The sequence below is a fragment of the Pelodiscus sinensis genome, chromosome 27 (assembly GCF_049634645.1).
Source record: "Pelodiscus sinensis isolate JC-2024 chromosome 27, ASM4963464v1, whole genome shotgun sequence".
NCBI lineage: Eukaryota > Metazoa > Chordata > Testudines > Trionychidae > Pelodiscus > Pelodiscus sinensis.
Genome location: NC_134737.1, coordinates 451359 through 465193, shown reverse-complemented (window position 1 = coordinate 465193; position 13835 = coordinate 451359). Strand labels below are relative to the sequence as shown.

At 44.0% G+C, this 13835-nt stretch overlaps 1 protein-coding gene across 6 annotated transcripts in view; it reads left to right on the top strand.

Moving 5' to 3' along the window:
- Positions 1–13835, top strand: part of SYCP1 (synaptonemal complex protein 1) — a 108704-nt gene that overhangs the window by 59675 nt on the left and 35194 nt on the right. For all 6 annotated transcript variants that reach the window (XM_075910539.1, XM_075910536.1, XM_075910538.1 and 3 more), the window contains 4 exons: positions 5164–5245; positions 11597–11659; positions 12211–12273; positions 13558–13620. In XM_075910539.1, the coding sequence (XP_075766654.1) occupies positions 5164–5245; positions 11597–11659; positions 12211–12273; positions 13558–13620 (271 nt within the window). The remainder of the gene's footprint in view (positions 1–5163; positions 5246–11596; positions 11660–12210; positions 12274–13557; positions 13621–13835) is intronic.

Genomic DNA, 13835 nt, shown 5'->3' with positions numbered 1-13835 from the left:
TGTTTTTGATGGGTTGGTGAAAGGCTGTTATGGCCGCGAGGTGTGTTTTCAATGAACTAAACGAAAGACCTGAGTGTTTTATGGTTTAAAAGATATGCTAATATATCAGATCGTGGGATTGTTCATGGATTTGTGGACTTCTAACCCACCCAAAGGGAGAATCTTAGCCACTTCTGGAGGTAAGATTTTCTTGTTGTTACTCAGATTAAGGTCCCATGTAGGGGTTGGCACCCTACAACGTGGACAGAGATCGTGAAGACTTTTGAGGAACCTCCCTGATAGTGGGTGTACAAATACTGAAGCCCCCTCAATTTGTCTGTGGAAGACTGAAATGGCAGCCAGGTGGACCTCGACTGAAGAAACAGATAACCCATCAGTTTTCAGGGTGCATAAGTAGTCCAGAATGGTTTGTATTGGAGCTTCATTAGGATCAACTTGTGTATGCTGACACCAAGAGGCAAAAAACCTCTATTTCTGCAAGTAAGTCACCCTATTGGACTGTCTCCTGCTGTTCAATAGGACCTCTCTCACTGGTCATGGAACCATCAAGGAGCCATGTGCAGAAGTGCAGGTTCGGGTGATGCAGCTTGCCCCTGTTCTGGAATAGCAGGTCATGTCGGAGTGGCAAGGGGTAAGCTGGTTTGAGAGACAAGTCCTGAAGGGCTAAAAACTAAATTGGTCTGGACAAAGCGGGGGCTATAAAAATAACTCGACCACCATGCAGACAAATTTTGTGTTCAAAGTACACACCCCAACCCAGGAGTGAAGCGACTGTGGTAATTTATATGGCAGGCTCCTCCTGTAAAAACAAGATCCCTGCTAAGAGGCTGCGTGGACATGTCTACCGTCTGAGCAACTGCAGTACTTGCTCGGGCACAAGCATCAGTTTGTGCAACAAATGATGTGAGGGCATGTAAACTGATGCTAGCCAATGCTATAAGGCATGGAAATGGAGACATGCATACTGTACCACATATGTAGTTGCCACCACGTACCCCATGAGTTGAAGGCAGGTACAGACTGTAGTGGATGGATTTGTGATGAGAGTGAGAACCAAATCTTGAAGGGTATGGAACCTGTGTTGCAGAAGGTATGCCCTGGCTGATGTGGCATTGAGGCTTCCTCCTATGAATTCTAAGTCCTGAACTGGATTGTGTTGACTTTTGTTCATTGATTAAAACTCCCAGCAAGTTGAACAACTGATTGGTTCTTCTTATGTCAATAGCTTCCCCTTGTGAATGACCTTTCAGTAAGCAGTCATCAAGATAAGGAAAAATCATCACTCCCTGTCTGAGGTATGCCACTACGACTGTGAAGACTTTAGAGAAGACCCACAGGGCTGTCGACAGACCAAAGGGACCTTGTATTGAAAATAGTCCTGTCCCACTTTAAAGCGAAGGAAACATCTGTGTGATGGATGTATGGTTATGTGGAAGTACGTGTCTTGTAAGTCGAGGCTGTAAATCAGTCCCCTACTGAGACTAGTGTGACCATTTTGAAGCAATGTTTCCATAGGAATTTGTTCAGCTTCTGGAGATCCAGGATTGGCCTCCAGCCTCCTGTGCAATTCTGGGGGAGGAAATGCATTGAATGAAAGCCCTTTCCCCAGTATGGAGCAGGAATCCTTTCTATGGTTTTTGGTTGAAGAAGCTGCTTGATTTCACAGAATCATAGAATCATAGGACTGGAAGGGACCTCAAGAGGTCATCGAGTCCAGCCCCCCGCCCTCAAGGCAGGATCAAGCTCCGTCTACACCATCCTTGACAGATGTCTATCTAACCTGTTCTTAAATATCTCCAGAGAGGGAGATTCCACCACCTCCCTTGGCAATTTATTCCAATATTTGACCACCCTGACAGTTAGGAATTTTTTCCTAATGTCCAATCTAAACCTCCCCTGCTGCACTTTAAGCCCATTACTCCTTGTCCTGTCCTCAGAACCAAGAGGAACAAATTTTCGCCTTCCTCCTTGTGACACCCTTTTAGATATTTGAAAACCGCTATCATGTCCCCCCTTAATCTTCTTTTTTCCAAACTAAACAAGCCCAGTTCATGAAGCCTGGCTTCATAGGTCATGTTCTCTAAACCTTTAATCATTCTTGTCGCTCTTCTCTGTACCCTTTCCAATTTCTCCACATCTTTCTTGAAATGTGGCGCCCAGAACTGGACACAGTACTCCAGCTGAGGCCTAACTAGTGCAGAGTAGAGCGGCAGAATGACTTCATGAGTTTTGCTTACAACACACCTGTTGATACAACCCAGAATCATATTTGCTTTTTTTGCAACAGCATCACACTGTTGACTCATATTCAACTTGTGGTCCACTATGACCCCTAGATCCCTTTCCGCCATGCTCCTTCCTAGACAGTCGCTTCCCATCTTGTATGTATGGAACTGATTGTTCCTTCCTAAGTGGAGCACTTTGCATTTCTCTTTATTAAACCTCATCCTGTTTACCTCTGACCATTTCTCTAACTTGCTAAGGTCATTATGTCCCTATCCTCCAAAGAAGTTGCAACCCCACCCAGTTTGGTATCATCTGCAAACTTAATAAGCGTACTCTCTATCCCAATATCTACATCATTGATGAAGATATTGAACAGTACGGGTCCCAAAACAGACCCTTGAGGAACTCCACTTGTTATCCCTTTCCAGCAGGATTTAGAACTGTTAACAACAACTTTCTGACTACGGTTATCCAGCCAATTATGTACCCACCTTATCGTGGCCCTATCTAAGTTATATTTGCCTAGTTTATCAATAAGAATATCATGCGAGACCGTATCAAATGCCTTACTAAAGTCTAGGTATATGACATCCACCGCTTCTCCCTTATCCACAAGGCTCGTTATCTTATCAAAGAAAGCTATCAGATTAGTTTGGCATGACTTGTTCTTCACAAACCCATGCTGGCTATTCCCTATCACTTTATTACCTTCCAAGTGTTTGCATATGATTTCCTTAATTACCTGCTCCATTATCTTCCCTGGGACAGACGTTAAACTGACCGGTCTGTAGTTTCCTGGGTTGTTCTTATTCCCCTTTTTATAGATGGGCACAATATTTGCCCTTTTCCAGTCTTCTGGAATCTCCCCTGTCTGCCATGATTTTTCAAAGATCATAGCTAAAGGCTCAGATACCTCCTCTATCAGCTCCTTGAGTATCCTGGGATGCATTTCATCAGGACCTGGTGACTTGCTGACATCTAACTTTCCTAAGTGATTTTTAACTTGTTCTTTGTGTATCCTATCTTCTAAACTTACCCTCTCTCATTTTTTGATGATCCAAAAAATTTGCATAGACAATGTATACGTTTATTCTCATTGCCCCAATGTGGCCCAGACAGACATGGTTCCCTTACCTTTTTTGCCTCACATTTTTTCCTTCTACTAGCTTCCACAATATCCTGATTTTCTGTTGCAGAACAGCAGAACCCTGCCTCTACATCCCCAAAAACTTAATCTTCAGATATGGTTCCTCAGTGGTTCCAAAATGAGGTAACATGCTCAGAAGCAGTAAAACCTATTCTCCTAAATTACAAATGATCTACAGCAAGGGTTACCTACCTCCAAAAATGGAAAAAATTCTCTCTTTGGTGTAAGTACAAGCAGCTTGACCTCCATAAAGTGCCACTACCTGCTGTCCTAGACTACCTACTGGAATTGAAACAGTCTAGCTTAGCTATTACCTGTATGAGTCCACCTCTCTGCCATTATGACATTTCACTTCCACATCAATGGTTTTTCTGTTTATGCTCACCCCCTACCAGACGCTTTCTACAGGACATCCAGAATGCATATCCTCCAATCAGACAACCCATACTAACATGGGGCATCAACCATGTCCTAAAACCCCTCACCTGGCCACCTGCTCACTTTTATACCTCTCCATGAAAGTTGCACTCCTTGTAACTATCACTTCAGCTGGGAGAGTAAGCGAGATCAGGGCACTTATGGATGAACTACCTTATACCATCTTCACAAAAGACAGTCATCCTGTGTCCACACCCAACCTTTTTACCAAAAGTACCTACTGTCTTCCATATGAACCAACCAATTCCTGACAAGGACCAACCAGAAGCTATTTTGCATTCCTTAGACATATGATACGACTTAGCTTTCTATATAAATAGAATTAGGCCCTTCCGTAAGTCACAACAGATATGCATCTCCATTGTCCAGTGCTCTAAGAGAATGGTAATCTCTATGTAACAGTTGTCCAACTGGATCTCTACTTGAATAAAAATGTTTTATACTCTCTGAGACAAGCTACCTCCCCACAAACTAATGAGCTCTTTCTACATGAGGCATGGTGATCTCAATTGCCTTTTTATACAATGTTCCATTACAGGTTATCTGTCGGGCAGCTATATGGATGTCAAAACACACTTCTGGTAAAATACTATGTGATCATTTCTGGCCCCATTCCTGACACAAAAGTGGGCTTACCAGTCTTATACTCCACTCTTAACTCTGAATCCCACCAGCCAATGAGGGTATTCCATGGTAGTCTCCTACAGTGGAGGGTCCATAGGGGCATTACTTGATGAACAAGAAGTTACTCACCTTGTGCAGTAACAATGGATCTGTGGCACTGGGATGACCTAACACCTACAATGGAGTACTTACAAGGGGACACATCTTGAAGAACCATTGTTACAGCACAAGGTGAAGAACCATCGTTACAGCACAAGGTGAATAAATTCTTTTGAGTTTTCTGAGAAAAACCCTTTAATTGTAGAGGAAGCATTAAGAAAATAGTATATACAACATTATTAGTTAAATGTGGAAAAATTGAGACATAAGTATTATGGAGAAGAGGAATCCTATTAAATTTTACCTTCTGAAATTTATATTTTGACAAGTCTCATTGTTAATCTGCCTTCCACAATATGGATATAGATGTTATGAAGATAACTTACTAGATGTATAGCACTTTTTAGGCCTGTGAAAAGTAAGTACAGCTCAGAAGTGAAAGTCTAGGCCACTGCCTAACCCTGTGGGAACATCTTCAAAGATTGGCTTAAAACACCATTAATAATTGCAATAAAGGAAGCTGCCTTTCTAGCCTTGAGCTAAAAGTGTTAAGTGTCCTTTAGTAGTAGAGAAAGAAATTGTAAGTTTTTAGCTAAATATTTTCTAATACTTATTAATTTGTCATTTAGAAATGACCTGGAGTCTCTGAAGGAGAAGATGAAAAAGAAAGACGAAGAGGCTAAAACTAAATTGGATGAAAGTGAAGAAAATGTATGAGGATATATAAAGTACTACCTCTTATTTTGAAAAAGCTATAGCACAAAATATCTGAGCCCCAAAAATTATTCTTTGGAAATAGATGGGGACAGTATAAAATAATAGCAGTGTAGGAAGGAGTTGATTGGGATGCTTTCCAGGAGTATGCAGAGTTGTGATGCTTGTTACCACCTGCCCTTAGAGCAGGGGTGAGCAATAATTTTCTAAGGGGACCACTTCACAAATTTCGGAAGGGACGTGGTGTCGGGCGGAAGGGACGGGGTTGAGAGCTATCCTACCGGGAGCTTTGCTTGGCCTGGGGGTCCCTGCCCCCTGACTTACGGCCAATGGAAGGGACCTGGAGCAGAGGGGAGGGTGCTGGGGGCTAGCCTCCTCCCAGAGTTGTCTGGGGTGGAGGCTTAGATTTCATATAATAGGGTTTGCAGTTCTTGGCCCCCACTGCTAACCTGTTGTCTGGAAGCTGCCCAGAAAGCACAAGCCCTTTGAATAGAACCAGTTGAAAGGGCTTGCGCCTCCTGGACAGCTCCCAGGCCGCAGGCCAGTGCGGCAGAGCTATGAGCTCTTTTCAATTGCTTCTGTTTAAAGAGCTTGCGCCTGCAGGGTCGCTGCCACATAATGCAGCCACCTAGCAGGTGAGTCCTTTAAATAGAAACAGTTGAAAGGGCTTGCTTATCTGGCTCCCTAGCAACATGCTAGAGGTATGGGGAGCTGCGAGCCCTTTTAAGTGCTTCTGTTTAAAGGGCTGGTGCCTTCCCTGCATCTGTCAGGCAATGCAATGCCTAGCAGCCACGGGGAACACGAGAGCCCTTTATAGAAACAGCTGAAAGGGCATGCAGCTCCCTGCACCTCTAGCATCTTGCCAGAGATGCCCAATCCCTTTCAGCCCTTTCTATGTAAAGAGCTCTTGTGTTCCCTGCGGCTGCTAGGTAATGCTGCTTGACAGGTGTGGGGAAGGCATGAGCCCTTTAAATAGAAACTTTTAAAAGGGCTCCCAGCTCCCCATGCCTCTAGCGCGTTTCTAGGGAGAAAGAGAGGCAAGCCCTTTCAGCTGTTTCGATTTAAAAGGCTTGTGCTTTCCCTGCATTGCTAGGGAGCCAGAGACCTGAGCCCTTTCCACTGCTGCTGTTTAAAGGGCTAGCACTTCCCCATGGCTGCTAGGCAAGGTGCAGGGAAGACACAAGCCCTTTAAATAGAAGCAGTTAGAAGGACTCACATCCCTCTCCCTCTCTGAGGCAACACACTAGGAGGCAGGGCCTGGAACCCTAACCAGATCTGGCCCACTGAAAGGCTTTTGCCCACCCATGCCTTAGAGTGAGGAGGTCTTATCTATCCCTATTGTGGATCAGCTCCCTAACTGTACTGGCCTCTGACAACACAAATACTTTCTTCCAGGCATCCTTAGGCCTTGCACTCTCTGTACAGGTTAGTGATAGAAACATGCCAAATCCCACATTCTCCAAGTGTGTTTCTAAACTGCCTAGCTTCTGTTCCACTGAATGTTCACAGAACTTTCAGTTCTTCGAGTGCTTGCTCATGTCCATTCAATATAGGAGTGCACATTTTCCATGTGCACTGATGCCAGAAGATTTTCCCTCTGCTGTATCCATAGGGGACCGGCTTCAGCGACCACCCCCATCACCTCTCAATGAAGGTATTCCATCATGGACATCTGCAGAGCAGCAGCATGGACGTTGGTCCATACATTCACCAAATACTATATAACAGAACAATATTTCTCAATGTGGACATGCACTTTGGATAGTCCTTATTAACAATGGTACACAGACATTGCAAAGTCCTGCCTTCCACAAAAAGACATTACTCCATAGTCATCTAACGTTGAGCACCCCTACAGACCCACCTTGTGCAAAACTTAAAAAATGAATCATCTTTAACACCTCGATACTAACAAAAATATATGTAGTATCATGAGCTTTTGTGGGCGCAACCCACTTCTTTAGATGAGTGGAGCAAAAGGCACAGAAACTCCAAATTTAAAGCACAAAAAGTAGGGAGAGGGAGAGGAAAAGAAAAACCCTGTCAGTTACAGTGCCCATGCTAAATGAGGCTAATAGAGTGAGCTGTAAGTGTCCAATACTTAGCTTTTGATGTCATTAGGGTGTTGAAGTACTTTGAGATGGTTGTTCCTGTGGGTACTCCATGATACTCCTTTCTCCCCTCTACTTTGGATCAACATGGCTGGTCAGGGTAGAGAAGGAACTGAGGGTATATCTATGCTTGCATCCTAGTTCAAACTAGGGATTCAAATGTAGGCATTCGAAATAGTCAATAAAGCGGGGATTTAAATATCCCATGCTTCATTAGCATGATCTCGCCAGTGCGTTGCTCCGATCAACAGCTGTTTCGAAAGTGAAAGTGCGCGCCAGGACGTGTTAGTTCGAACCAAACCCCTTGGTTTGAACTAACGTTATTCCTCATTTTTTGAGGAGTAACATTAGTTCTTCTTCGAGTGGTCCCCGTGGGTGCTCCATTCTGGGTACTGGTGCGTCCTCGTGCTGGCAACTGGAGACTTTTTCTAGCAGTTTCTGCCGAGCCACAGAGGCGCCGCAGCACCCTCTCATGCCCTTGGAATCTTCAGGTGCCTGCGCGGTGAGGCCCCTCAGTTCCTTCTCGACCATCCTTGGCAGCAGACGGAGACTCTCTTTCTCTCAAAGTCCTGTTAAAAAATAGAATACCCAGTTTTACCCCATAGTTTCCTCACCATCCAAGTTTTTTAGCCCTCTTATCATTCCCAGTCAAGTTAAAAATTTTTTTTCTCTTATTGAGGTTTGCCGCTTCCCTGCCTCATGCCTGGCTCCCCGGGCTTTAAGAGATGTGAGTCATGCCCGTGTCTGATGGGCACTCCAAGTGCATAAAGTGCCTAGGGGAGTCACACTAGAGGCAAAAGTGCCCTCACTGCTCAAAACTTACTGCAAGGGCATGCCGTGACTGGGCCAACAGGCTAAAGACACTTCTCTACGAGAAGTCCCTTTGCTCTTCTTCAGAGGACTCTTCCACAGCTTCAAAGGTGGCCTCACTGAGTAAAGGTATGGATAAAGATCATCGCTCTACCCTCTCCGGCCCTGCAGCTGCGAAAACAGGCCTTTCCCCATCTCCCTCGCTACCCTCGGCACCGTCAGCTGCACGGGTCAGCACGGAGGATACACTAGGAATTTCAGGTATGGCACCGTCAAAGTCGGCACCGCATAAAAGAGCTCACTCGGAGCCGAAACAGAGGCTGGTGGCACCACAGGCTACTGCACTGGACGTTTCCTCGGCACCGGCCGCACCAGTGGGCCAGCACAAAGACTGGACAGTACTGAAACACCATACCAAAGAGGCACCGTCATCCACTCCGAAGAAGCCCCGAATCAACATGCCTCCACCAAGTCATACAGCACCGGAGCTACCTCAATCTCCATTCCTATGTGCAGAGGCCATCAAATTCTGGAATTGGTGCCTCACACATCAGGTCACTCCAGTAGCTGCTTACCTCCTGGGAGTACTCAATGACACAGCAGATACCCTAAGCTGCACGTTCCACGATCAGCACGAATGGGAGAAAGACAGACATGCTCTCACTCCCCTCTTCCTACAGTGGGGCCAACCAGACATAGACTTCTTTGCCATAAAAAGCAACAAAAAGTACCATCTCTATTGCTCCAGAGGAGAACTGGGAAAACATTCCCTCAGAGACGCCTTTTCCATCACATGGGGTGCTCCCCTTCTTTATGCGTTCCCTCTCTTCCACCTTCTACACAAAGTCCTCAACAAAATCAGAGTGGACCAGGCTTGGGTGATATTAGTGGCACCCGCGTGGCCCAGACAGACGTGGTATCCTTACCTTCTCAGGATGACGATGACAGACCCGAACCCCTTCTCACTCCAACACGATCTTCTGTCACAGCATCACAGGAAGACACTCCATCCGGACCTCCACAAGCTCCATCTCCACGCTTTGCTCCTTCATGGCTGCAGGATGCTGAGATTACCTGTTCGGAACAGGTGAAAGAAATATTAATCAACAGTAGAAGACAATCCACCAGGAAAACATACAAATGGAACTGCTTTTCTCACTGGCACAATCACCTACACACACCTCCGGAGTCTGCTCCCTTCCGTACTACTTTGTTGGACTATTTATTATCTCTCAAACAGTCAGGCCTCACCCTTAGCACTATTGAGGTCCATGCAGCTGCCATAGCTGCCTTTCATCATCCTATCGATGGAGTTTCCTTCCTCGCTAACCCATTAACTAAACACTTCCTTAAAGGTCTGCCAAACACCTTCCCTCCAATAGGTTCACTGGTCCCCATCTGGGATCTGAACCATGTCCTAAAAAGCCTGATGAAGCCACCATTCGAACCTCTAGTGACCTGCGGTCTCATCTGTCTATGAAGGTGTCGTTTCTCGTCGCAATTACCTCCAGCAGGAGGGTAAGCGAACTCACAGCCTTGATGGCCGATCCTCCATACACAGTGTTCACAAAGGACAGAGTGATACTCCGACCGCATCCGAAGTTCCTCCCCAAAGTACCTTCCCCCTTCCACATTAACAAACCCATACACTTACCTGCCTTCTTTCCGAAGCCACATGCCAACCCAATCCAGGCTGCATGGCACACTCTCGACGTCCGACGGGCACTGGCATTTTATGTCGGTTGCACTAAGCCGTGGCGAGCCTTACCTAGGCTTTTCATCTCCTACTCTGAAAGATCTAGAGGACAAGCAGTCTCGTCTCAGAGAATGTTGATATGGATCACCTCATGTATCAGAACTTGTTATACCTTCTACAATAAACACTTACCCGAAACCATTACGGCTTATTCCACCAGGGCAGTGTCTTCCACAACTGCCTTCCTTAACGACGTTCCTCTTAGGGACATTTGCAATGATACCACTTGGTCATCTGACCACACATTTCCACAACACTATGCACTCTCCTCTTTGATTGCATCCTCCATGGCGGTGGGACATGTAGTACTGTCCACAGTGACTACCACCTGGCTCCAAACTCACCTCCACGAGCCGACAACTGCTCTGTAGTCACCCAGAGTGGAGCAGCTACAGGGACCACTTGAAAAAGGAGTTATTCACCTTGTGCAGTAACGGTGGTTCTTCGAGATGTGTCCCCGTGGGTGCTCCATTACCCTCCCTCCTTCCCCTGCTTTGGAGCCTTGTTCTCTAGTGGGTAGAGAAGGAACGGAGGGACCGCGCCGTGCATGCACCTGAAGATTCCAACAGCACGAGAGGGCGCTGTGGCACCTGCACGACGCAGCAGAAACTGCTAGAAAAAGTCTCCCATCGCTGGCGCGAGGACGCACCAGCACCCAGAGTGGAGCACCCACGGGGACACATCTCAAAGAACCACCGTTACTGCATAAGGTGAGTAACTCCTTCTTCGAACAAAGGGGTTTGGTTCGAACTAACGTGTCCTGGCGCACACTTTCACTTTTTTGAGGAGTAACATTAGGTAGAACCAAGGGGTTTGGTTCGAACTAACATGTCCTGGCGCGCACTTTTACTTTTGAAACAGCTGTTGATTGGCATAACGTGCTGGCGACATCATGCTAAGGAAGCATGGGATATTTAAATCCCCGCTTTGTTGACTATTTTGAATGCCTACATTTGCATCCCTAGTTCGAACTAGGGTGTAAGTGTAGACATACCCTGAGGAACAATTGGCGGCATGCAATGGTTAACCACTCATATGCCACCGCCCAGCATATTGCTGCTGAAAATCTCCGACTATAAGCACAAGAGGCTGAAATACCTAGCTTGGAGCATCCACAGGTACAACCATCTCAAAGAATTTCAGTTACCATGCAAGATGAGTAATCCTTTCTTATAATGTCTTACTGTGAAATTAGATTAAGACACCCCAAAAAAGAGATTGCTGTTTGTTTGGTCTGTAAATATAAATAAATTCCAAAAGAAAACTAGCTGCATGTTTTGAGGCTATTTGTGGCTCCAGTCCTGCATCATTGGAGTCAGAAATGGATTTGCCATTGATTTCAAAGGGAACTGATTGATAGAGCACTGCGCAGACACAAAATTTGTATCTGCATCTGTGTCTGCAAAAATAAGCTGTGGATATCCGCATACACATCTGCCAATATAAAGCATATATCTGCAGATTTGCAGGGATCTAGATAAATATGTATCCACATCTCTATCCACAACAGTGAGCTGCGGATGCGGACACTCATGCATATCCATAGATTTGCAGAGCTCTACTGATTGATTCTATGTCCCTCTTTATGAGAGGCAAGGGATACAAATAAATTTGAAGTCAGTGCAGAATTTCTTAGTTTAGTCACATTTTAAAATAATTATAATATTTCAGGCTAGAAACATTGGAAGTGAAATTTCAAGAAAGGAAAAGCAACTGAAGATGCTAGAAAATAAGGTATGTGTGTGCTATTATACTATGATCGATAGAGAACTTCAAAAATTCTTTTCAGCTTTAAAGCATTAACTGCAATATTTCATATACAATTTGTGAACAGAAAAGGGATGATTATGATTCCCTCTTACAAATTTTTGCTCTGCTCCAATTATAAGTTTTTGATGGGCATCCCTCTGCAATTTTACTTGCTAGCAGTAGACTACGACTATAGCTTTACTACTCTAAATTTTAATTCGGCAAAATACTTAAGCTTTTGTTTACCTGCCACTGAAATTGGTGGGATTTATGCAAGTGATTACAGTTAAGCATATACTTAAGTGTTGTACTTGAGCATGTGCTTATGTGTTTTTACCAAGTTGGGGCCAAGAATAGTTCCAATGCGCATCAGTGAGATTAATCACATTAAAGAAAATGAGCATGCTTAAGAAGCCTTTACTGAATTGGGAAGTATCCAAAGACAAATGCAATATTTCTTAAAATATCAATCAAACTAACAAATTCTAAAAATATATTTTGACATGATTCATTATTTGAAATATTTTTGTTTTTAGTTTAACAATTTAAAGAAACAAGTTGAAAATAAAACCAAATACAATGAAGAACTACAACAAGAGGTATGTAGATTTTTTGAAAAGTTACAGGAATACAGAATACATAGAAATCCAGCTGCATTTGTGTAGAGTAATATTGTCAGATTCTGGTAATATTTTAAATAGATGGGGAGTGTATTACCTAATACGGAATCTGCTAATGTCTATGAGATTACATAACTGGTTCTTGTTTTTATGATAGTCTTAATTCTGATGAAATCTAAAGAAAATTTTGTCTATAGAATAATACTTTTTAATTATAAAACTTGTCCTACTTTTGTGAATTATTACTGTAGAAAGAGAATATTTATAAGCAGGGGTGGCCCATGCGTATAGGCCGACTCGCCGTAGCCTAGGGCACCACCTTCAATGGGGTGCCTAATGATGATGTTGCACCATTGAGGGCCGTGCAGGTGGGGGTGCCGACTGCGTGTTCTGCCTGGGGCACCAGCTGCCGGCAGCCCACCTTGGGCTGCCCCTGTTTATAGGAAATTCTAATTATGTTGTATTTGAGACACAGTGTCATTAATATACTTTGACATAACTCAAGTGTTTTATTTATCCATCAGTAAGAGAAGAAATAAAAAAACTGAGTTCAGATAGTCCTCTCATGTTAAAAGCTACGGGAGTGGACTTTTTGTGAGAAAATCTCATTGAAGTTTTTTTCAAAGACATTCCCCCCCCCCTCCCCATCTCACCTTAAGGGGGCAGAGTTGTCTCTTTGTAGAAAAATCATCCAGAAACTTGGGCCATCTGCTTGGAGCTTCAGTATCAATGAAAGAGCTCTGGCCTTTGGAGATTGCTTTGTAGTGCAATCTGGGGCTGTATTACTTTTTTTCATACAAGTTCCCAGAGCAGGAGGCAGCAATATTCTGCATCCTCCTCTTTCCTTCCCACAGGTGTTACTCACATGAACCTTGAACTATGTGGAGAGTTTTCCACAGGGTCCAGAAAGGATGAAAAAAACAGTGTTATTGTGCTATTTGAGCTCTTTTTCCACAAGAACAACTTCTCCATTCACAAATCTCAGGGGCAAGGGCCTGATATGGGACATGGACTGTACATTTATTTTAAAAGGCAGGAATACTAGGATCAGTCCTTAACTCCAATTCTGACTGTGCTGCTGCGGCAGTATACAGTATGCAGCAAACTGCTCTAACTGGGGATCTGAGGATTACCCTGCCTCAATTTGCCCTATGGGAGTTACTGATTTTAGCTCATGAAGTACAAAAACAATACTCCAGTATGTTAATGAAATAATGTAAATATTTAAATACATACATTTAATCTGAATTTTGGTTTTAACAGAATAAAGTGTTGAAAAAGAAAATTGCAGCAGAAAGCAAGCAATCCAGTATTTATGAAGGGAAGGTAGGGTTATAATACATATTTCTTGTAAAAGTGAAAGACTAGCAGTTGAAGACATGGTTCTGCCTTCTGTCCAACTGAAGTCAGTGATACTATTTATGTGTTTTGAAAATTAAATGTTTAATTTTTTTGTTGGATTGTGTCAAGCTTTGATATATTAGTTACTTTTGGCCCCTATTGAAATCTGTAGGAATTGAGGTTCACGTAATCTTACAGGA